This window comes from Rana temporaria, chromosome 13, assembly GCF_905171775.1.
Source record: "Rana temporaria chromosome 13, aRanTem1.1, whole genome shotgun sequence".
NCBI lineage: Eukaryota > Metazoa > Chordata > Amphibia > Anura > Ranidae > Rana > Rana temporaria.
The window spans coordinates 109,993,143-110,018,502 of NC_053501.1; the positions used below are offsets into that span (position 1 = coordinate 109,993,143).

Consider the following 25,360-nt stretch of genomic DNA (forward strand, 5'->3'; position numbering starts at 1 on the left):
CGCATGCGCCGTAGACAGCGGTGCCTGTTTTTGTGAAAATATCTCCTTAACCTTAATCTAGGCTTACCTGTAGGTGCAAGTTGTAACAGTGGGTTTACAACCACTTTATGTTCCTGTGTTCCTGCTTTTGCTAACTGATCTCCAGTTGCTGACCTGGCTAGTTCCTGACCTTGCTCTGTTGATTTTGGATTCTGACCTTGGCTTGCCTCTGACTACTCTTTGCCTGCTTCCCTGGTGCTGATCTTGGCCTGCTACTGGATCTTGCTCTGCCTGCTTCACTGGTACTCACCTGGACCTGCTATCTGACCATGCTTCAGTCTCACCGTGTAAAACCCTGGCTAATCCCGACTATGTATTTGTCTCTGGCAGTCACCTGCTACCAAGCTACCGTCACCCGTGCTTCTTTGAGCCTTGTACCTCTGTCACCATATTCAGGGGTGCTTGAACAGACCCGCAAGGGAAGCCCTCTCGTCAGCTCGGCCTCCGACCAAGGTACGTGACACTTATAATCTAGACAGACAAAAGTTCGATAATGAAAGAGGGAGAAACTACCAGGGAAATATATGGAAAGATCTGGCTGTAGAGAGCTTTGTAGGTAGGTGTTCAAAGATTGAACCTAACGTAAGGAGCTAGCATTTTGAAGAGATAAAAATGAGAGGCAGATAAGTCCAGGCTGTACTGAAGTGGTACCAGTCTGGTAGCGTTCTATGATTATCGAGCAGGAATACGAAGATTGTGTGAATAAGCATGCATAGGAAAGATCGTTGGGTAGATTTATTTTTTATAAGATGAAGACAACAGGAGGCAAAAAGGTCTAGATTTTTTAACCAGATATCAAAGCCTACCTGAAGGGTGCCCCTTTTTGTCCGGGTCATCACTAGAGATCTGTCTAGCATAGGGGACCCTACAGATAGCCCTGCTATTGCTGGTAAAGCTCTCCAGTTTTTTGACCACACAAGCCCCCCCACTACGTCAAAGTAAAGGCACCATCGGGGGGGTAGGGGAAGTTGCTGGAAAAGTCACACATGAATGAGTCTGAGAATGAGTCTGAGATTCTAAATGAGACGTGTCATGGTTCGTCCGGGTTTTGTTGTATTCTTTTGGATCGAACATAGTTTCCATTTTACCCTAAAACAGAAGAATAGAAAATTATAAATATCATTGATTTGCAGATCAAAAAACTTTTGTGGTTATCATAAAGAAAAGTTCAGAAGGCAAATGGTGATGAAGTAACAGTAGAGTTATTATTTAGTATTATATAATACTGGTATAAAAATAGCTGAAAGATGGAACTTGTTGCCAATAAAACCAGGATTCACCCTGTCCTACAGTACTGGGATTATGACATTTAGACATTGATTGGTTGTTTTGGTCATTTTCTTAGGCAGTTGAAGCTGAAGGTTATTTAAAATATATATATTTTTCTCTACAGCTTTAATTACATTACTTTTCTGTAATGAAGTATGTCCAACAATGTATAGGCTGCTGAATTCTTTCGAAATCTTCACTATTGGGATGCCCTGTCCTCTTCCTGCTTCTGAACTTCACAGAAGGACTGCCCTGTCCTCTCCCTGCTGCTGAACTTCCCTATAGGGCTGCTCTGTCCTCTTCCTCCTGCTCAGGGGCGTTGCTAGGTGTGAAAAAGACCAGGGGCTTCAGCGTGCGCACCCGCGGGGGGGGGGGTGTCTGGGTTTGGGCAATTGACTCCTTGGCGGGGGGGGGGCTCACTTGTTGGATGCTGCCTAGGTCACCAGTGCCCATCCATGCTGACCACTATACTAACCTACCAGACCCCTACACTGACCCCCCATGATGACATATACACTGATCCCCTATGATGACACATATACACTGATCCCCTATGATGACACATGTAACGGGAGGCCGTGGGACCCAGAAGCTCTTACACAGTTTGAGCCAGGAAATAAGGGACATATGTTGGATTGCTTTAACATGGGTCTGTAATCCACAATATATTCAAGAATGTCTGCACAAACTAATTACAGGTTGTTGATTCTGAACCCAACAGGTCAATAGAAAAGTGACTCATTCAATGTGGGAACACAGACTATTAAGGTGTTTAATGTCGTCTGCTACTGTCATGTAAATTAACCTTAGTCTGGCCTCCTAAAGACCTTTCATTGTGTTATGCTAATTGACACTGTATTGTGTGAATTTCTATTGATGATAAATGTGTATTGTATAGCAGGTGAGAAGAGCCTATCTCGGAGTCACCTTGTCTGGGTAAATGATTAGTAATTAGCTCATGTAGATTATCTCAGTGCCAGAAAGTCTGACTAAAAGATGTGTATTGGAGGCTCGTTAGTACCCATTGTATGATGTTGTGGGTGGAGTGTGTCATTGTCCATCTGATTACTGCAGCATCCTTATTGGTGTATATAAGAGCCTGCCTTCTCAATAAAGATTGTTTATTCGTTTGAACCAGAGAGCAGAGCTGTGTGTCTCGTTTCTGGGGAATCCATAAGGGCCGTGTTCGTCTGCTGGATTGTGGAGTGTCGATAAGCTGTCGTGGGTTGGTGGAATGGAATATCGTAAACGGCGTTAACCCCTGACTGTTACAACACGTATACACTGATCCCCTATGATGACACATACACTGATCCCCCATGACATGTGACCTCTGCAGCTCAGCATTACCTGCATTACTCGTAGTGTAGCCTAGACAGCGCATACTGACCAGTTCACAGCAGGCTGCTGCACGCATCAGGGAGAGAGTCGAGAGAGGATGCTGCTGCCCGGCCATTTACACACTCGCAAGCTGGGATCTCCGTGCCCAGCGTGGCCGTAGTGTCATTCCTGCCTCCTCCTGAACTGTGGTGGACGTCACACGTCCCACGTTCTCGGCATTGGACTGCCGGGTCCTGGAGGCGGGACTATTTGTACGTCAATAACGTCGGCCTCGGCTGCGCTGCATAAGCGGGAGATCGTTCCCCGTTGCCGTGGAAACGGCTCGGAGCTAATAATGCCATTATGGATTATTGAGAATCGGGGCTTTTTGGGGGCACATTCGGGGCTTCAGCCCCCCCAGCCAGTGCCTCCCGACGCCCCTGCTCCTGCTGAATTTAACCGCAGGGTTGCCCTGTCCTCTACCTGCTGATGAACGTTCCTAAAGAGCTGCCCTATGCTCTTCCTGCTGCTGAACTTACCGGCTGCTGAATTTCACTGCAGGACTGCCCTGGCCTCTTCCTGCTGCTGAACTTCCCTACTGGGTTGCCTTGTCTTCTCCCTGGTACGGAATTTCACTACAGGACTGCCCTGGCCTCTTCCTGCTGCTGAACTTCCCTACTGGGTTGCCTTGTCTTCTCCCTGGTACGGAATTTCACTACAGGACTGCCCTGTCCTCTTCCTGCTGCTGAACTTTCCTGCAGGGCTGTCCTGCCCTTTTCCTATTCTCATTTCTCTATCATCTTTATCCTTTTTTATTTTTCACTTGTGTTTTTCTATTACTTTCCTCTCCTTTGTCTCCTTTTCCATTTTTTTTTTCATTTTTTCTCTCTTTCTCTTTATACATCCCCCCTTTTTTTCGATCCTTCACCTCTTCTTCCTCCTTTCTTATCTCCTTTTTGCCGCCATTCATCTTTATCGATTTACACTTTCCTGTGTCCTCCATTACTCCTTTTCTCGTTTTCCTGTTTTCCTTCTGTGTCGCCTTTCCTTGTCTCTCGATCTGATGGCTTCACGTCTCTCTATGCACTTACACTTCTCACGTGTCTCCTTAACCCCCCTTGGTTTTTTGAATGGACGTAATCTCCCTAGGTGGGCAGGGTCTCCAGACGCCATACGTTGCCTTGACATCAGTGACCCCAGCCCTGGCAGCATCCCCGTTGCCTAGCTATTTCCGGCAGCAGCGCGCGTACGCAGACAGCAATTTATGTTTTGATTGGATCCGACCTGCTGCCTAGCAACCACGGATCCCTGCACTCACGCTGGTCAGTGTACAGATCTCCGGCTCCTCCGGTCCCTTCTCTGCTGATAGATGACATTGTCGGCAGGGCAGGAGAGCCTGGACAGGAGACACAGGCACGGCCACACAGTGGGAGGTGAGCCGCGACCACGGCCTGTGTTAACACTCTCCAGGCAACGGTTGCCGCTTACCTCCCGCTGTGCGGCCCGGTCATCAACAGGCATCGGACCGCGGCCCTGAAGTTGAGCCTGGCTGCCCGGCCCACCGGGCAAATGCCCGGTGTGCCCTATGGCCAGTCCGGGCCTGATCCTGCTCAAGTAATTGTGCCTCTCAATTTTATCTCCCCAATGGTCAATGAAGTCCATGTTACATTAACCACTTCCCGCCCGGTCAATAGCATATTGATGTCCGGGAAGTGGTTTTGTTATCCTGACTGGATGTCTATTGACGTCCTGCAGGATAAAAGCCACGGTGCGCCAGTGGGGGCACACATCGCGGCGATCGGTGGTGTAGTGTGTCAGTCTGACACACCGCTACAACGATCACGGTAAAGAGCCTCCGATGGAGGCTCTTTACCACGTGATCAGCCGTGTCCAATCACGGCTGATCACGATGTAAACAGGAAGAGCCGTTGATCGGCTCTTCCTCACTCGCGTCTGACAGAGGCGAGTAGAGGAGAGCCGATCGGCGACTCTCCTGACAAAGGGGGTCGTGCTGATAGTTCACCAGCGTAGCCCCCCCTCGGATGCCCACACTGGACCACCAGGGAAGCCGCCAGGACCACCAGGGAAGCCTTCAACATGTGGATGGCCAGGTACATCCCCCATGGCCATCCATATGTGCCAAAATATGCCATACATATGCCAATCAGTGCCCACAAATGGGCACTGACTGGCACCATAATAGTACAGTGATAAAAACAGTGATGCCCAGCAATGCCACCCACCAGTAATCAGTGCCACTTATCAGTGCCCATCCATGCCGACCTATCAGTGCCCATCTGTGCCACCTATCAGTGCCATTCATATGTACTCATCAGTGCCACCTATGAGTGCCCATCCGTGCCGCCTATGGGTGCCCATTAGTGCCGCCTATGAGTGCCCATCAGTACCGCATACCAGTGCCACCTATTAGTGCCCATCAGTGCCCATCAGTGTCCATCATCAGTGCTTATTGGTGCCATTTCATCGGTGCCCATCAGTGCCGCCTTATCAGTGCCCGTCAGTGCAGCCATATCAGTGCCCGTCAATAAAGAAGAAAATTTATTTATTTACAATATATATGAAAATTTTCGGTCATTTTTTATTAGTTGCGCAAAAAATTTAAAATCGCAGAGGTGATCAAATACCACCAATAGAAAGCTCTATTTGTGGGAACAAAATGATAAAAAATGTGTTTGGGTACAGTGTAGCACGACCGCGCAATTGTCATTCAAATTGCGACAGCGATGAAAGCTGAAAATTGGCCTGGGCAGGAAGGTGCGTAAGTGCCCCCCGGTATGGAAGGGGTTAAAATACCAATGGGGTGGCTGTGGGCACGGAAGGTCCAGGTCTAATGCAACTTTTTCTTTTAGAATAAAAAAAATGGGTCATATTCTCAAAGAGTTACGCCGGCGTATCAGCAGATACTCCGACGTAACTCCGAATCTAAGCCCGTCGTATGTTTAAGTGTATTCTCAAACTGAGATACACTTAAACATGCCTAAGATACGACGGCCAGCGCCGTTGTATCTTAGGGTGCAATATCTACGCTGACCGCTAGGTGGCGTTTCCTTTGCGGTCAGCGTAGAATATGCAAATGACTAGTCACGCCGATTCACGAATGTACGCTTGGCCGTCGTAGTGTTTTTACGTCGTTTCCGTAAGCGATACGCGGCGTAAAGATAAACATGCCCCCTAGGTGGCGTACTCAATGTTAAGTATGGCCGTCGTTCCCGCGTCGCAATTTGAAAATTTAACGTCGTTTGCGCAAGTCGTCCGTGAATGCCGCTGGACGCCATTTACGTTACCGTCAAAACAAATGACGTCCGTGCGACATCATTTAGTGCAATGCACGTCGGGTAATTTACCCGACGGAGCATGCGCAGTACGATCGGCGCGGGAGCGCGCCTAATTTAAATGATCCACTCCCCCTACCAGGATCATTTGAATTAGGAGTGCTTGCGCGGGTGGACTTTATGCGACGCCGCCGCAAGTTTACAGGTAAGTGGTTTGGGAATCAGGCACTTGCCCGTTAAACTTACGGCGGAGCAGGGGCGGACTGACCATTAGGGCAGTCGGGCACCGACCGAGGGCCCGTGGCCAGTAGGGGGCCCGTGAGCAGGGACAGTCACACTTTGAGAAGGTGTTCCGTTAGAGCTCAATCCCAGGGTTTGTCAGTAGCAGTGTCACTGCTTCCAAATACATACACTGCCTGGCAGTTTATGCATTTAGAAGTTCTGAGTCTTCCTTCTGTCTCACCCCTCAGTGTTCTCCTGCACACTCGCTCCGTGTTCCCCTCAGTCATCATATCCCCCCTTCAGTGCCGTGCGATGGGAGAACCCGGAGGAGGGGCATAGCTACTGCCGACTACTGCACGCTGTATGCAGAGAGGGAGCTGAGCTGAGTGAGTGAGGGAAGTTTAGTGCAGGTAAGCTGCTGGCTGCTGCAATGCACACAATATAAGGTTTCATGTCAGGACTCGGAGGAAATGTTTGTGGCAACATGTGAAGGGTTAAAGCGGGGGTTCACCCTGTTAAAAAAAAAAAAAAAGTTTTTTTTTATTAGACCATTAAATTCGGCATCGTAGCGCGAGCTACGGTATGCCGGTCTTACATTTTTTATGCCCGTACTCACTGTGCTATCGATGATTGAAGAATCCGGGGAATGGGCGTTCCTATGGTGAGAGAAGGTGATTGACGGCCGGCCCTGGCACGTCACGCTTCTCCGGAAATAGCCGAAATAGGCTTGGCTATTCACGGCGCCTGCGCATAGCCTGTGCGCAGGCGTCGTGAATAGCCGAGACCTACTCCGGCTGTCTTCGGGGAGCGTGACGTGCCAGAGCCGGCCGTCAATCATCCTCCCTCTCCATAGGCACGCCCATTCCCCGCGGGAGTCGGATTCTTCAATCATCGATACCACAGTGAGTACGTACGGGGATTAAAAATTTAAGACCGGCATACCGTAGCTCGCGCTACGATGCCGAATTTAATGGTCTAATGATGGAAAGGAGGGTGAACTACCGCTTTAAGTGTGGTGACAAGGAGGGTTGAAATAGCAGCCAAGTGTGTGTAGGAGCTGGCAGAGTTTGCAGCACCCCTCCCCCTAGCTGACAGACATCGGGACAGATATCTCCTAAGCAGGCACAGTACACTAATCACTATCTATCTACATAAACATCCCCCATCACTCTGTGTATGTCCCACTCAATGAGAAGTTCATTTATGACTTTTCCATTTAACCCTGTGTTATGCACACCCTGTACAGTCAAGTGTACACTCACCACATAAACTCTACACACTATACAGAAAACAACATTCCTCAATAAACATATCAGAGCCAGTGGCGGCTGGTGTTCAAAATTTTTTTGGGGGGGGGGGCACAAACGGAAAAAAAACAAACAAAAAACAATTGCAGCCTCACTGTGCCTATCAAATGCAGCCACTGTGCCATCAATTGTCACCACTGTGCCATGCCATCAAACGCAGCCACTGTGCGATCATTTGTCACCACTGTGCCATGCCATCAAACGCAGGCACTGTGCCATAAATTGTCACCACTGTGCCCCTAATTGTCGCCACTGTGCCCCAATTGTCGCCACTGTGCTCCCAATTCTCGCCACTGTGCCCCGCAATTGTAGCCACCGTGCCCACAGTAAAATGCCCCCCCTGGCACTTACCTTTCTGGCTTCTACGTCCCTCGATGTCCCTTGTCCCGCCCTCGATGACGCTTCAGCCAATCAGGTTACTGATTACCAGAATCAGATTACCTGATTGGCTAAGACGCCTGTCAGTCTTATCCAAGGAACGCACCGCCGGTACGTCCCGAGGATAAGCTTCAGGAAGCCGCCTACAGCCTCAGGACTGTACTCAGAAAGCCGCTGGCTCTGATAGGCACTTCCACACAGCTAACCAGCTGCCGTTATTCAGCTGGCAGGACATTGAGCGCCGGTCAGCTGAATAACGGCAGCTGGTTAGCTGTGTGGAAGTGCCTATCAGAGCCAGCGGCTGTAGTCGGCTTCCTGAAGCTTATCCTCGGGATGTAACGGCAGTGCGTTCCTTGGATAAGCCTGAGCAGCGAAAATATACAGATTCATACAATGCATGAATCTGTATATTTTAGTGGCTGTGAGAGAGCCAGCCACTGGCTGTGAGCAAGCGAGCCAGAGGGGGCGGCGCTCCAGCGTCCCTATGGACGCACTGCTCCTGATGAAAGCACAATGTTCATGGCTATTTGCATGTTACGAAAACTGTATGAACACTGATCATTTAGAGAATCATGTATGTTTATGGAAAATGTATATTTTTTATGTGCCAAGTCCCCTTTCACATAGGCTTTCCGATCAGGTCTGCCTGTCTGTTTTTCAGATGGACCCGATTGGACCCTCCAGTCTCCCCTATGGTGCGGCAGATGTCAGCGGTGACATGTCCGCTTACACCTGCTGCTATCCAATCTGATCCTGTCCGCCAAATCAGATGGATGGTGGACGGTGGTCCTATTTTCCATCTGTCTGGTGGATTGGATGGAAATGGACAGGCAGTCCTCAGAGGAGAGCGGGACTGACAGGTCCGTCTCTGCACAGTAAGTAGAGAACTATCTGTCATCCGTCTGCTCAGTGGATCAATCCCCCGTTGAGCAAAGCGGAGCCCTTCAAAACGAACATGCCCCGTGTAAAAGGGGCCTTACAGTTAGGCTTGGTTCACTCCTGCAGGGGCAACCAAGCAAGCACTGGCATGTTTTTCACACGTGTAGAGCAGCCTATTCTTCTCAATGGGCTGCCCTACACGCTAGCAACATGGAAAAGTCATGAAAGAGTCCAGTTTGATGGGCGCGTTTGCAAATGCATGGGAGTACAATTAATAGAAATGCTGTGTGTCTGCTAAAGGGCAGCTCATTTCTGTGCATGTTGGGAAAGCGTAAACATTGCATGCATTCCCCACATTCATAGATCTGAACTTATAGTCATGAAGTGTTAAGTTTGTGTTGAGTTTACACTTTTGATTGTACAGGGTTTGGATAACACAGGGTTAAATAAAATGGTAAAAAAAACATATTATCTAGACATAGACAGAGTTATTGGGGTTGCATATATCTCTTATAAAAGGAGGTTGTTCTCTTTGAGAAATACCATTGTAATATTTATTGTTTTATCTATTTGAAAATGGTTGCAGACCTTTTTGGATTATAGACGTCTTTATCCGAGTACTTCTCAGCCCCTGCCCAGCTTGCATCACCCCCAGGCCACTCCATACATCCAGCTGACAGACATCACTTTGAGCTACTTCCTACCCCCCAGCTGTGTGACATAATTCCAAGGTCACTTTTCATTCTCTACCTTCCCAACATTGCTCCCCAGTCACCCCACAGACACTGCCACTGAAATAAATGCCTAAAAAACGAACTCACCCCTACCAACTGTCTCACAACTCCATCCCTTGTGGTGCTTGGGGGGGACCCCTGCACCTGCAGTTATTCCCAACATGGGGATAGAGCAGGTGGGGGAAATGACTGAAACTGATCTTTTGTGGCTTTCACTGCAGCAGTTGAGAGATTGATTCAATTATTTCCCCCACCCACTGCACTAATCTGGATTTCTCTCACTGCCTGAACCCCTCCCTCGCAGCATTGCCAGCTTCTCTCCCACCAGCAGTAGTTGTGGGCACATAGGGGAATCTGTCAGGATGGAGAGTGTGGTAGGTGCCTGTAAATATGTCATTTACCAGCCCCTTTATTTTCTAAATTAACACAGTGAGTGATGGATACTGTATTCATTCATAACTGAGCATAGTAAACTATGTTTATTATGCTTCAGTTTATGAAGGGGCAATAGTCTCTGTCTCCTGATCATTCATTTTCAGTGCAACAAAGGCTGCAGAGAAAGGGACTGTGGAATCTCTGTCCTCAATACCTGGCTCTGTCTCAAAAGTGAGACTTCAGGGGGTCTGTTTAGACCCCTGATATCTAACCAAAGCCCCCTCCCCCCAACAGAGTTGTAAAATCTGACTTGAAGTAGTAGTAAACTCTGTACTACTACTTGTACCTACAGTTAATCCTATAACAAAGTCTTCTGCCACTCTGCATGTTGCAAAGCTAGGTGCCCCTCCATGAGGCCCTGCCGCATTAATGTTGCATCAGAAAGATGGCTGCCGTGTGGTGGCCATCTTTAAACCTGGGGGCCCCAATGATTCCCTAGTGCCCGGGGGCCCCATGAGTTGTCAGTCCGCCCCTGCGGCGGAGTAACGTAAAGGAGATACGTTACGCCGCCGGATATCTACGAGAATCTGGCTCAATGTGTCTGCCTATATCTCTGGGTGTTCTGATGGCTTTTTGATGCAGGGAGGACTCTGGTTATACACGTCTTCATCATAAGCGGACCTCCTATTTGATGTTGTCTACATATTTCAGGCACCAAACCCACCAGAGCCATCTGCATGACAACAATGACATTTTAACTATTTGTGAATGGCATTCTGACCAGCACTGTAAAGCCCCATACACACTATCAGTTTTCCTGATGGTTTTCTCTTCAGGTTTACCAAAACCATCTAATATGAGGTCAAACCTTAAGCGTTTCAATTTGAATGCAATCAGGCAGGTCCTTGTACTACATGGTTTTGGTAAACCTCAAGAGAAAACCATCAGGAAAACTGATAGTGTGTATGGGGCTTAAGAGGGACATTTGCCAGTGGCCACCAATTTATTGATTTTAGCTGTTTTTTTCCCCAAGACATGAAAATGATTTCAAGGGATCCTCCGGAGTAAATAGGTTGATCAAGGCTGCTATATATATATATTTTTTGTATACAGTTTGAATAGTTGAAGGTAAATATTGAAAAATATGTAAGAAATAATTCTGCAATATATTGAAAAAAGTAAAGGGAATGGGTTTCTGGTTTAACTTACCTTATTACTTTTATGTTGATAGATATTATATCTATAGATGGTGACTAGGACAATGGTAAATATGCTAACCCCGATGAGAACAGATATGGTAACCAAATGGATGTTTATTATATTTTCACTATCTGAAGCAGAATCAGTTGATGTTCTCTCATCAAAATCAGGTTCTACATTTGGTCCTGTTACATAAATACAAAAAATATATATTTTTTAATATTTTTCAGAAAACACATAATAAACATATACATATACAAAACATCTAAGAAACTGCAGTTTCATTTAAGGCCCCTCCCACACGGGGCGGATCCGCTTGCAGCGGTCCACCAGCTCAGCGGGAGATCTCTCCGTTGATCTCCCCTGAGCCGGCGGATGACAGGTCCCTCTCTGCTCACTGAGCGGTGGAGGGGCTTGGCCAGCGCCGCTGTCTCCTATGGAGAGATCGGACGAAAACCGTCAGCATGTCCGTTTTCATCAGATCTCACCCGATCCGCCACGGACGGATGGCGATGTATCGCCATCTGTCTGATTTTAGCGCATCGGAACGGATGTCACCGATGACATCCGACGCTCCATAGAGAACCATGGAGCGGCCGTTCAGGTCCGCCGAAAAAACTGACAGGCAGTGTGAAAGGGGCCTAATACAGAAGCTATGGATATTTTTTACATAGTTACATTAACCCAGCATGTAAGTATGCATCTACCATACCTGTGGTATTAACGTAAAAAAAAAAAAAATATATATATATTGCACTAAACAAATGTGAATCCGTGAAAAACTAAGTGATGATTAGGCAGCCAACATACCAGTGGATAAATGTTAAAAGAATGAAAGAAAAAATGTAGCGCCAACTTGGCGCTACATTTTTTCTTTCATACCTGTGGTATTCCCTGGGAAGCTTGAAATCACTGTAATAGGCACTCCAGTGGTCTCCACTGGCTTCCATGTCCTGTGACGAATCGCCATCCTGCTGCATTGTGATCACAGGAGGTCCGCTTAGAACGGGCGCCATTCAGAGAATGCTGTGTATTTTCTCAATGAATGCAAAATGTTCCCTGATTGGATGAGATGGAGAGGTGGGGCAGTGACGTCCCGCTCTCCATCTCGTCCAATCAGAGAATGCTTTGCATTCATTGAGAAAATGCAAAGCAATGTAAAATGCAAAGCTATATGCGGGCATATTAAACATTAGCAACTGTAAGCTCTTTGGTCTAGCATGCCATGCATGAAAGATTCTAAATCTTGGGCTGTGTTCACGTTGTGTCTATTTTCTATTTTTTTTGGAATAAACCACTAAACATCAACATTTTTTATATTTTTATTAAACTTAGGCCCAGTTTCACGTAGATCGGCGCATCTTTTTTACATAGTTACATTTATCCAGCATGTAAGTATGCATCTACCATACCTGTGGTATTAACGTAAAAAATAAAATAATAAAAAATATAAATAAAAATAAAAATAAAAAATAAAAAATAAAAAAAAATATATTGCGCTAAACAAATGTGAATCCGTGAAAAACTAAGTGATGATTAGGCAGCCAACATACCAGTGGATAAATGTTAAAAGAATGAAAGAAAAAATGTAGCGCCAACTCGTCTGTATGGAATTCCGATGGAGAAAAAAACATGCATGCTGGGAGACAATTCGACGCATGCTCAGAAGCATTGAACTTTTTTTTCTCAGCTCGTCATAGTGTTGTACGTCACCGCGTTCTTAACGGTCGGAATTTGGTGTGACCGGTGTGTATGCAAGACAGCTTGAGTGGAATTCCGCTGGAAAAAACAGCTTTTCTCAGGCAAACCCCTCCACTGGCAAAGTTGCCTGTCCTGGAGTTGCCTCAAGTTGCCTCGCAGAGTCGTGCCGACTTTAATGTCGCTGTAGTGTGAACCGGCACTAAAGAAGTATTTCATAAAATAGTCAGTGACTGCTTACGACTTTGTACGGCCGCAGGGTGGTTCTACTTCTCTAACAGGCCGTGTTTTTACGGCCTCTGCTCTGCCAGGCCACTGGGGGCCGCGCGAGCGCCGCCGCCGCATCGCTGAGATGCCGATGCGTGTGCCTGGCGGCCATGATGTCCGCCAGGCACTCGGGATCGGCGGCTACAGGGACAAGACGTGGATCTGTTTGTGTAAACACAGAGGTCCATGTCCTGTCAGGGGAGAGAGGAGACCGATCTGTGTCCCTTAGGGACACAGATCGGTCACCTCCCCCAGTCACCCCCCCTCCCCCCACAGTTAGAACACAATTCAGGGTACACATTTAACCCCTTCCTCACCCCCTAGTGTTAACCCCTTCAATGCCAGTCACATTTATAAAGTAATTTGTGCATATTTATAGCACTGATCGCTGTATAAATGTGAATGGTGCTAAAAATGTGTCAAAAGTGTCCGATGTGTCCGCCATAATGTCGCAGTCACGAAAAAAACGCTGATCGCCACCATTAGTAGTAAAAAAATAAAATAATAAAAAATAATAATAATTCTGTCCCCTATTTTGTAAGCGCAATAACTTTTGCGCAAACCAGACGCTTCTTGCGTTTTTTTTTAAATTTTTTTTACCAAAAATATGTAGAAGAATACGTATCGCCTAGACTGAGAAAAAAAATGTTTGTTTAAAAAAATTGGGCTATTTATCACAGCAACAAGTAAAAAATATTGTTTTTTTTTTCAAAATTGTCGCTCTATTTTTGTTTATAGCGCAAAAAATAAAAACCGCAGAGGTGATCAAATACCACCAAAAGAAAGCTCTATTTGTGGGGAAAAAAAGGACGTCAATTTTGTTTGGGAGCCACGTCGCACGACCGCGCAATTGTCAGTTAAAGCGACGCAGTGCCACAAGCTGAAATTTCACCTGGTCAGGAAGGGGGTTAACATCCAGTAAGGAAGTGGTTAACAACCAGCAAATGTTGAGACAGTGAACACTTTGGTCAGTATTCCAACAGGAAGCCTCACAGCACAAAGCTGCCTGCACCTGCCCCCCCCCCCCTTGCCAGTGTCTGATTGGACACTGGACAGAGTGACATCAGGCTTCTTTCAGTGCTGGGTTCTGGAGCTCCTTCTGCTAAGAGCTAAGTGGGACCCCATGGAGGAGCTCCTCCTCCAACCAGAGGAACCCCATAGTGAGGACTATATAATGTTTGCTCATTATCAAACTGCATATGCATCAATTAATAAAAAAAAAAAAGGCAAGAATAATACATACCCTTAGCATGTGAGATATAATTATGATCTATGGAAGAAGAGAAAAAGAACTTTAAACAGTTTCTGATATCAAATTTTAATTTCAGTTCATATCTGCCTAAAAAATCCACCATCTCCCCAATGTCAAAATTAAACAGAGATCTCCAACCCATCAGTTGCTTTACGTGAATGAGTCCACTGAGCCTTCATTATATTCAAATAATTGCCATAAAATAAGTGCTCATAATCTGGTCCTCCATGATGTGACCATAAATAGCCTCAACCAATGCTGAATCATGAGGGGTTCTCCCCATCCCTGTGCTAAGATTCTGGGTCTCTACACCTGCTGGACCCATTATGAGGGGTTCCCACCATCCCTGCTCTAAGTACGCAGGTCTGTACACCCGCTGTGTCCATTATGAGGCGTTTCCACCTTCCCTGTGTTGAGTTCCCAGGTCTGTAACCTGCTGTGTCCATTATGAGGGGTTCCCACCATCCCTGTGCTGAGTCCCTGGGTCTGTACCCCTGCTGTGCCCATTATGAGGGGTTCCCACCATCCCTGTGCTGAGTTCCCGGGTCTGTACACCCGCTGTGCCCATTATGAGGGGTCCCCACCATCCCTGTGCTGAGTTCCCGGGTCTGTACACCCGCTGTGCCCATTATGAGGGGTTCCCACCATCCCTGTGCTGAGTTCCCGGGTCTGTACACCTGCTGTGCCCATTATGAGGGGTTCCCACCATTAATGTAAATGCAGCCTTACTAGTAAATATAGACACTTGGGAGTAAAGAGAGATGGGGCCAAGCTCAATTTTTATGAAAACAATATGAGTTTGGTTATAACTTTAGTTGACCATATTTGTGGATCTACTAATCAGGTTGGCTTGTGGTTTTCACCTAAAGTAACCTCTACTGGTGTAATTTTTCATCATATCTTGAATTGCCCCAAGGTGGAGACAGTTTTGCTTTAACTCATAGGAAGATTTTCCTGTCTATGTCCATCATAACTCTGATGCCGCGTACACACGACCGTTTTTCATGTCATGGAAAAAAATCAAGTTTTTCTCAACGTGATTCCTCTCAAGCCTGCCTTGCCTACACACGATTGTAGTAAAAAATGCTCACGCAAAGCGCAGGGGACGTACAACACGTATGACGGCATTATAAAGGGGAAGTTCCATTCGAATGGCGCCACCCTTTGGGCTGATTATGCGATTTTTCCTTCTCATAACTTGCTCCTGAGCATGCACGTTTTCCCCCTATCGTTAAAGCATACACTCGACCATTTTTCACGACAAGAAAAACGACGCCGTAAAAAAACGACGAGAAAAAATAGAGCAGGTTCTAAATTTTTAATGATAATTTTTCTCGTCGAGAAAAATGCTCTGGAGCTTACACACGACCGTTTTTCACAACCAATTTAAAAAATAGAATTTTTCTCATCATGAAAAACGGTCGTGTACGCGGTATGGCAAGACAGCTTAACCACTTAAGGACCGCCTCATGTACATATACGTCAGCAGAATGGCACAGGCAGGCACATGTACGTATATATACGTCCTCTGCTTGACGTGGGTCGGGGGTCCGATCGGGACCCCCCCCGTACATGCGGCGGTCCCCGTGGCTTCAGGGGCGATCCGGGACGACGGCGCGGCTATTCGTTTATAGCCGCTCCGTCGCGATCGCTCCAACGGAGCTGAAGAACGGGGAGAGCCGTGTGTAAACACGGCTTCCCCGTGCTTCACTGTGGCGGCGCATCGATCGTGTGATCCCTTTTATAAGGAGACTCGATCGATGACGTCAGTCCTACAGCCACACCCCCCTACAGTTGTAAACACACACTAGGTGAACCCTAACTCCTACAGCGCCCCCTGTGATTAACTCCCAAACTGCAACTGTCATTTTCACAATAAACAATGCAATTTAAATGCATTTTTTGCTGTGAAAATGACAATGGTCCCAAAAATGTGTCAAAATTGTCCGAAGTGTCCGCCATAATGTCGCAGTCACGAAAAAAAATCGCTGATCGCCGCCATTAGTAGTAAAAAAAATATATATATATAAAAATGCAAAAAAACTATCCCCTATTTTGTAAACACTATAAATTTTGCGCAAACCAACCGATAAACGATTATTGCGTTTTTTTTTTACCAAAAATAGGTAGAAGAATACGTATCGGCCTAAACTGAGGAAAAAAAAATGTTATATATGTTTTTGGGGGATATTTATTATAGCAAAAAGTAAAAAATATAGCATTTTTTTCAAAATTGTCGCTCTATTTTTGTTTATAGCGCAAAAAATAAAAACCGCAGAGGTGATCAAATACCACCAAAAGAAAGCTCTATTTGTGGGGAAAAAAATATGCCAATTTTGTTTGGGAGCCACGTCGCACGACCGCGCAATTGTCTGTTAAAGCGACGCAGTCCCGAACTGTAAAAACCCCTTGGGTCTTTAGGCAGCATTTTGGTCCGGGGCTTAAGTGGTTAAGCGGAAATCTGCCGGAAAAACCCGTCTGAGTTTATTCAGACAGAAAAAATGATTGTGTGTACGGGGCATAAATGGCATCTTTGCCTACCCAGTTGTAGAAGGACTGGAGAGATCAGCCATTAGTTTATCTGACAACTTTAAAACTGTTTAGTTTTATTGAGCAAAACTTTTAGCACAAGGGTAGTTACTCATATTTAATGTAAAGTGTCCCTTTTGCTGGTGCTGGCTGTCTTGGTTGAAATCCAAAGTCCTCTGATCACCCCCTTAACCCCTGCAGCCATAATCTTCTGATGCTGTGGTGTTTAAAGTGGTAGTAAAGGCTTTTGTTTAAGTTATACCTACAGGTAAGCCCATAATAAGGCTGTAGGTAGAGTAAATATCACGGAAACGTGCACGCGCACACGCACTGCCCTCTCAGTGGAGGGTGTGTTGTCCATGAAGAGAGCCGTGCCGCGGCTGTGACTCTTGCGCACATGCGTTGGAGTGACGTCTTTGCGGCTCCACAATCAAACACGAGCTGGCCCCCGAACCCAGAAGAAAGACTTGGTGAAGATAGAAGCGCCCACCGCTGGAGGGCTTTGTTCTAATGTAAGTATTTCATAATGCTAGTATGCGATGCAACTGGCCCCAGCACAAGGGACACTTCTCATTAAATGTAAGTGCTGTCTCTTGTGCTGATTAAAAAACGAAAAAATACCCAAACTTAGGCTTTAATGCTGTTCAGTAGATACTTGAACTATACTAAAGTCAGATAGTTTGCTCAATCTTCCTTACAGTGGAACCACAGGTGAACATTACAATACATAGGGTGCAAAATCTGATACAACTCTGCATAGAAACCAATTAGCTTATAGTTTTTTTGGTTTTTTTTAAATCCTAACTGAACAAGCCCATATATGGATGACATACCGTATATACTTAAGTATAAGCTGACCCGAAAATAAGCCGAGGCACCTAATTTTACCACCAAAAAATGGGAAAACGTATTGGCTCAAGTATAAGCCTAGGCCCTAGGGCAGTGATGGCGAACCTTGGCACCCCAGATGTTTTGGAACCACATTTCCCATGATGCTCTACTACACTGCAGAGTGCATGAGCACCATGGGAAATGTAGTTCCAAAACATCTGGGGTGCCAAGGTTCACCATCACTGCCCTAGGGTGTCCATGTGCATGCCTCACTTTGCCTCTCTGTGTCCATGTGCATGCTTCACTGTGCCCATGCCTCACTGTGCCCATGCCTCACTGTGCCCATGCCTCACTGTGCCCATGCCTCACTGTGTCCATGCCTCACTGTGTCCATGCCTAACTGTGACTCACTGTGCCCATGCCTCACTGTGCCTCACTGTGTGCATGCCTCACTGTGCCCATGACTTGACTTACATTTAACATGGGAGTATATAGAAGGGGTGCCTGGCTTTGAAAAATGAATGCTCCCTGGCCGTAGGTCCCCCAGAGAGCTAACTTTGCACACTTGTAGAAGAGAACTGGGGCTACATGTGTGCCAAGAGGACCTACAGCCGGATAGTACCGGGTTCCCAAAGTTACTGGAGAAATGACCGTTTAACATGGGAGTCTATGGAAGGGGTGCCCGACTTTGAAAAATCGGTGCTCCTCGGCTGTAGGTCCCCCGGACAACAAACTTTGCACGCCTGTAAAGGAAGAGTGGGGCTACATGTGTGCCAAGGCCAGGTGACCTACGGCCGGCCGGTACCGGGTCCAAAAAATGTCCAGGAGATCAGGCGCAAAAAGGTGACTCGAGTATAAGCCAAGGACGGCATTTTCAGCACAAAAAACTGTGCTGAAAAACTCGGCTTATACTCGAGTATATACGGGTGTATATTTATTGCTTTATTTTTTGGTAGTTTAGTTTCAGTTTTTAGTCGTGGTTTCGGTCAGATATTCAACTTTCCATTTTTGCACTGCTTTTTCCAAAGTCGGCTCCCTGTTTATTGGACAGAGCTGGTGATACTGATATACTTGTCCAATGAGAAGACCAAGGCTGAAGTAGTGGACCAATAAAATAAATTGCTTAATCTGCAATTATAATGTCACCCATTTGTACTCTACAGACTTTAAGACTCCAAGAAAAACTCACCAGAAATGCTGACCTGGTACATTTGCTCGAATATTTTTCCATTATTTAAAAATATGCAGGCTCGGTACACCCCTTGATTCCTCTTTCTTACGTTATTAAATATTAGGCAGCCTTCTGGTGAGCTGGACAACTTTCCTTCATAAATGTCTTCTAGAATACTAATTACTCCATCTGTTTTTGTTTCAGCAAAGTAAGCCCATCTCTTTGTGAGCCAATCAATCTTTACAATTTTACTCCTTTCATAGTCACCATCTTCCAAGGGTAGAGTGCACTTTCCTCCAACTGTAGCAGATACATTTATTGGGCCTTCAAAAGAAGATTTATAATACACATTAGTTAATACAAGCATATGCTTATTGAAATTATTCAACATGACATCCTTCAAAGGGGCCCATCAGGATGAAAATATGGGGCTGCCAGTGTTGGCTTGAGTTTTTCGAGGGGCACACCCACATCCTGCATAGGCATACTTCTTCAGTCTATCCTCAGTGCCGGTTCACACTACCGCGACTTGGGATTCGACTTGTGTCGCCCCAAGTCGCGCGACATGAGAAATTACATTAAAGTGAATGAGAGCCGTCTTAATGTACACTACTGAAGTCGCTCCGACTTCAGAAAAGGTTCCTGTACTACTTCAAGGCGACTTCTAGGCGACTTGTACCCATAGATTTCAATGGAAGTCGCCTCCAAAGTCGGATCCCTGTCTTAACTGAAGCAACTTTACAGGAAGAGAAAATAGTTTTCTCAGGCAAACCCCTCCACTGGAAAAGTTGCCTGTCCTGGAGGCGACTTGAAGTTGCCTCGTAGTTGTCTCAAGTTGCCTCGCAAAGTCGTGCCAACTTTCATGTCGCTGTAGTGTGAACTGGCACTAAAGAAGTATTTCATAAAATAGTCAGTGACAACCAGCAAATGTTGAGACAGTGAACAATTTGGTCCGTATTCCAAGAGGAAGCCTCACATCACCTGCCCCCCCCTGCCAGTGTCTGATTGGACACTGGACAGAGTGACTTTAGGCTTCTATCAGTGCTGGGTTCTGGAGCTCCTTCTGCTAAGAGCTAAGTGGGACCCCCATGGAGGAGCTCCTCCTCCAACCAGAGGAACCCCATAGTGAGGACTATATAATGTTTGCTCATTATCAAACTGCATATGCATCACACAATTAAAAAAAAAAAAGGCAAGAATAATACATACCCTTAGCATGTGGGATAAACTTATGATCTATGGAAGAAGAGAAAAAGAACTTTAAACAGTTTCTGATATCAAATTTTAATTTTAGTGCCTAAAAAATCCACCATCTCCCCAATGTCAAAATTAAACAGAGATCTCCAACCCATCAGTTGCTTTACGTGAATGAGTCCACTGAGCCTTCATTATATTCAAATAATTGCCATAAAATAAGTGCTCATAATCTGGTCCTCCATGATGTGACCATAAATAGCCTCAACCAATGCTGAAACGTCTCTATTCCATGATCAATTGAATCCATATATACAGCATAACCATCTGTCCATACACATAGGTTATAGATGTACAGGTTATCATGATGACTGTGAGAGATTTTACATACTGTTGTGCCCCATTATGAGGCTGAGTGGCCTGGTTTGTGCACTTGCTGTGCCCATTATGAGGGGTTCCCACCATCCCTGTGCTGAGTTCCCGGGTCTGTACACCTACTGTGCCCATTATAAGGGGTTCCCACCATCCCTGTGCTGAGTTCCCAGGTCTGTACACCCGCTGTGCCCATTATGAGGGGTTCCCACCATCCCTGTGCTGAGTTCCCGGGTCTGTACACCTGCTGTGCCCATTATGAGGGGTTCCCACCATCCCTGTGCTGAGTTCCCGGGTCTGTACACCTACTGTGCCCATTATGAGGGGTTTCCACCATCCCTGTGCTGAGTTCCCAGGTCTGTACACCCGCTGTGCCCATTATGAGGGGTTCCCACCATCCCTGTGCTGAGTTCCCGGGTCTGTACACCTGCTGTGCCCATTATGAGGGGTTCCCACCATCCCTGTGCTGAGTTCCCGGGTCTGTACACCTACTGTGCCCATTATGAGGGGTTTCCACCATCCCTGTGCTGAGTTCCCGGGTCTGTACACCTGCTGTGCCCATTATGAGGGGTTCCCACCATCCCTGTGCTGAGTTCCCGGGTCTGTACACCTGCTGTGCCCATTATGAGGGGTTCCCACAATCCCTGTGCTGAGTTCCCGGGTCTGTACACCTGCTGTGCCCATTATGAGGGGTTCCCACCATCCCTGTGCTGAGTTCCCAGGTCTCTACACCTGCTGTGCCCATTATGAGGGCTTCCCACCATCCCACTATTAATGTAAATGCAGCCTTACTAGTAAATATAGGGCTGGATTTACAAAGAGTTACGCCGGCGTATCAGTAGATACGCCGACCTATCTCGGAATCTAAGCCCGTCGTAAGTTTAAGTGTATTCTCAAACTGAGATACACTTAAACCTAGCTAAGATACGACGGCCTGCGCTGTTGTATCTTAGGGTGCAATTTTTCCGCTGGCCGCTATGTGGCGCTTCCATTGATTTTGGTGTAGAATATGTAAATGACTAGATACGCCGATTCACGAACGTACGCTTGCCCGTCGCAGTAAAGATACGCCGTTTCCGTAAGAGATACGCCGCGTAAAGATAAAGCTGCCCCCCTAGGTGGCGTAGCCAATGTTAAGTATGGCCGTCGTTCCCGCGTCGAAATTTGAAAATTTTACGTTGTTTGCATAAGTCGTCAATCACGTCGGGTCACCAATCATTTACATAAAACACGCCCCCTCATCCGAATTAGGCGCGCTTACGCCGGCCCCATTTACGCTACGCCGCTGTAACTTAGGAGGCAAGTGCTTTGTGAATACAGCACTTGCCTCTCTGACTTACGGCGGCGTAGCGTAAATACGATACGCTACGCCGCCTCAAAGATGCGCCGATCTACGTGAATCCAGCCCATAGACACTTGGGAGTAAAGAGAGATGGGGCCAAGCTCAATTTTTATGAAAACAATATGAGTTTGGTTATAACTTTAGTTGACCATATTTGTGGATCTACTAATCAGGCTGGCTTGTGGTTTTCACCTAAAGTAACCTCTACTGGCAGGGGCGGACTGACCATTGAGTCACTCGGGGCACTGCCCGAGGGCCCCATGCCACTAGGGGGCCCCATCAGGGTTGCCAGGTTCAGTAAAACCAGGGACAGTATGTAAAAACCTTTGTTTTTTTTACATCTGTCCCTGATATGTCTGAAACCGACATGCTTTTAATGTGAAAATCCCGAGATTTTAGCTGCCCCGCCTCTGTAATGCCTCCTGGCGTGGTGGTCATCTGTAAGCCCGGGGGCCCCATAATTTTCTATTGCCCGGGAGCCCCATGAGTTTTCAGTTCACCCCTGTCTACTGGTGTAATTTATCATCATATCTTGAATTGCTCCAAGGTGGAGACAGTTTTGCTTTAATTAATAGGAAGATTTTCCTGTCTATGTCCATCATAACTCTGATGCCGGGTACACACGACCGTTTTTCATGTCATGGAAAAAAAACAAGGTTTTACTCGACGTGATTCCACTCAAGCCTGCCTTGCTTACACACGATCGTGATACAAAATGCTCACGCAAAGCGCGGGGGACGCACAACACATACGATGGCACTATAAAGGGGAAGTTTCATTCGAATGGCGCCACCCTTTGGGCTGATTATGCTAATTTCCCTTCTCATAACTTGCTTCTGAACATGTGCGTTTTTTCCCCATCGTAAAAGCCTACACACGATCATTTTTCACGACGAGAAAAACGATGAGAAAAAATAAAGCAGGTTCTACATTTTTAACGACCATTTTTCTTGTCGAGAAAAATACTCTTTGGCCTACACACGACCGTTTTTTCACGACCAATTAAAAAAATTTAATTTTTCTCATCATGAAAAACGGTTGTGTGTACGCGGTATGAGGATCAGTCAACAAACATTTCAGTTATTGGTCTAGAAAAAGAAAGCTTTTATGACTTACTTTGAACTTTGACGAAATAATGTATTGTAGAGAGACTGTCATTCATTTTTACGTCTACTGAATATTTGTCTTTGTTTCCCCATTCCTGAGCTTTTATAATCAGGGAACCATCATGAGAGCTGTTTAAAATGTCTCTGTATTTGAGGTCTGGTATGTGTATAGAGCCATTTCTAAAACTCGTGGCGATATGTTCTTTTCCTTTTTTCCAAACATAATCTGTTTGATTCAGTAGGTGTTCAGGCAGAGGTAGAAAGACTGCATCCTCCTCATGAGCATATATAGAAATTGTATTACTGGAATTTTCAGCAGGGACGCCTAGTCAACAACAGAAACGTGTGTTATTGAGATTGATTTATTAAAGACAAGTAGACGCTTCACTTTGCAGGGAAATTTTCCCATGAGCATAGTAAATGTGATTACATTTCACATTGAGTAAAAAGAATACCCAGTCATGCAAATAAAAATAAAAAAGTATTGCAACGGGGTGGAGTAGAAGCTACCACGAGTGATCACCGGAAGTAAGGTGAATGTTGGAGTGATCACTGCATTGGTTCGATTGTTGGAGTGATCACTGGAGTGGGGAGATTGTTGGAGTGATCACTATAGTGGGGAGATTGTTGGAGTGATCACTGGAGGGGGTCAATTGTTGGAGTGATCACTGGAGTGGGGAGATTGTTGGAGTGATCACTATAGTGGGGAGATTGTTGGGGTGATCACTATAGTGGGGAGATTGTTGGGGTGATCACTATAGTGGGGAGATTGTTGGGGTGATCACTATAGTGGGGAGATTGTTGGAGTGATCACTATAGTGGGGAGATTGTTGGAGTGATCACTATAGTGGGGAGACTGTTGGAGTGATCACTGGAGTGGGGAGATTGTTGGAGTGATCACTATAGTGGGGAGATTGTTGGAGTGATCACTATAGTGGGGAGATTGTTGGAGTGATCACTGGAGTGGGGAGATTGTTGGAGTGATCACTATAGTGGGGAGATTGTTGGAGTGATCACTATAGTGGGGAGATTGTTGGAGTGATCACTATAGTGGGGAGACTGTTGGAGTGATTACTGGAGTGGGGAGATTGTTGGGGTGATCACTATAGTGGGGAGATTGTTGGAGTGATCACTATAGTGGGGAGACTGTTGGAGTGATCACTATAGTGGGGAGATTATTGGAGTGATCACTATAGTGGGGAGATTATTGGAGTGATCACTATAGTGGGGAGATTGTTGGGGTGATCACTATAGTGGGGAGATTGTTGGAGTGATCACTATAGTGGGGAGACTGTTGGAGTGATCACTATAGTGGGGAGATTATTGGAGTGATCACTATAGTGGGGAGATTATTGGAGTGATCACTATAGTGGGGAGATTGTTGGAGTGATCACTATAGTGGTTCGATTGTTGAAATGATCACTGGAGGGGGCCAATTGTTGGAGTGATCACTGGAGTGGGGAGATTATTGGAGTGATCACTATAGTGGGGAGATTGTTGGAGTGATCACTATAGTGGGGAGATTGTTGGAGTGATCACTATAGGGGGGAGATTGTTGAAGTGATCACTGGAGTGGGGAGATTATTGGAGTGATCACTATAGTGGGGATATTGTTGGAGTGATTACTAGAGTGGGGCAATTTTTGGAGTGATTGCTAGAGTGGGGAGATTGTTGGAGTGATCAATGGATTGGGGCGATTGTTGGTGTGATCACTGGAACGGAGTGATTATTTGAGTGATCGCCGGAATAGGGCGATTGTTTGAGTGATCACTGGAATAGGGCGATTGTTGGAGTGATCACTAGAGTGGGGCGATTGTTGGAGTGATTACTAGAGTGGGGAGATTTTTGGAGTTATCACTGGAATAGGGCGATTGTTGGAGTGATCACGTGAGTGGGGCTATTGTTGGAATGATCACTGAAGTGGTGTGATTGTTGGAGTGATCACTGGAATGGGGCAAATGTTGGAGTGCTCATCGTAATGGGTCGATTATTGGAGTGATCACAGGAGTGGAGCAATTGTTGGAGTGATCACTGGAGTTGTTTGATTGTTGGAGTGATCATTGGAATGGAGCGATTGTTGGAGTGATCACCAAAATGGGGTTATTGTTAGAGTGATTACTGAAGTGGGGTGATTGTTGGAATGATCACTGGAGGGAGGTGATTGTTGGAGTGATCATTGGAGTGAATGGAGAGGTGTGGTGGAAGACCTGATTGTGATTGCTGGGTTGCCGAAATGGCTGAAGTGGTATGGATGCCAAGGGCTAGGAACCCACTGTACACTGTGAGTATCCAGGGGGCACTATGAGGACTGAGGGGCACTGTGAGTAACCAAGTGGTGCTGTAAGTACTAAGTGTACTGTGAGTAACCAAGGGGCATTGTGAGTACCAAAAAGTACTATGAGTAAACTGAGGGGCACCATAAGTACTGAGAGGCACTATGAGTACTAAGGGGCATTGTGATTACTATGGGTTGTTGGGAGTACTGAGAGGCACTGTGAGTAACCAAGGGGTAGTGAATAACCAGGGGACACTGTAAGGACTTAGGGGCACTGTAAGTAACTGAGGGGTGCTGTAAGTACCAA

The 25,360-nt window shown here is 46.2% G+C and overlaps 1 protein-coding gene across 3 annotated transcripts in view; it reads right to left on the reverse strand.

Moving 5' to 3' along the window:
* Positions 1–756: 756 nt before the first annotated feature.
* The window catches only part of LOC120920999, a 47,052-nt gene continuing 22,448 nt past the window's right edge, over positions 757–25,360 (reverse strand). For 2 of the 3 annotated variants that reach the window (XM_040333567.1, XM_040333566.1), the window contains exons 3-8: positions 22,789–23,103; positions 19,974–20,000; positions 18,783–19,088; positions 14,225–14,251; positions 11,026–11,201; positions 757–1,128 (exon numbers count right to left, since the gene is read on the reverse strand). In XM_040333567.1, coding sequence (XP_040189501.1) covers positions 973–1,128; positions 11,026–11,201; positions 14,225–14,251; positions 18,783–19,088; positions 19,974–20,000; positions 22,789–23,103 — 1,007 coding nt within the window. In that variant the 3' untranslated portion in view covers positions 757–972. The remainder of the gene's footprint in view (positions 1,129–11,025; positions 11,202–14,224; positions 14,252–18,782; positions 19,089–19,973; positions 20,001–22,788; positions 23,104–25,360) is intronic. The other variant, XM_040333568.1, reaches the window with a different exon arrangement.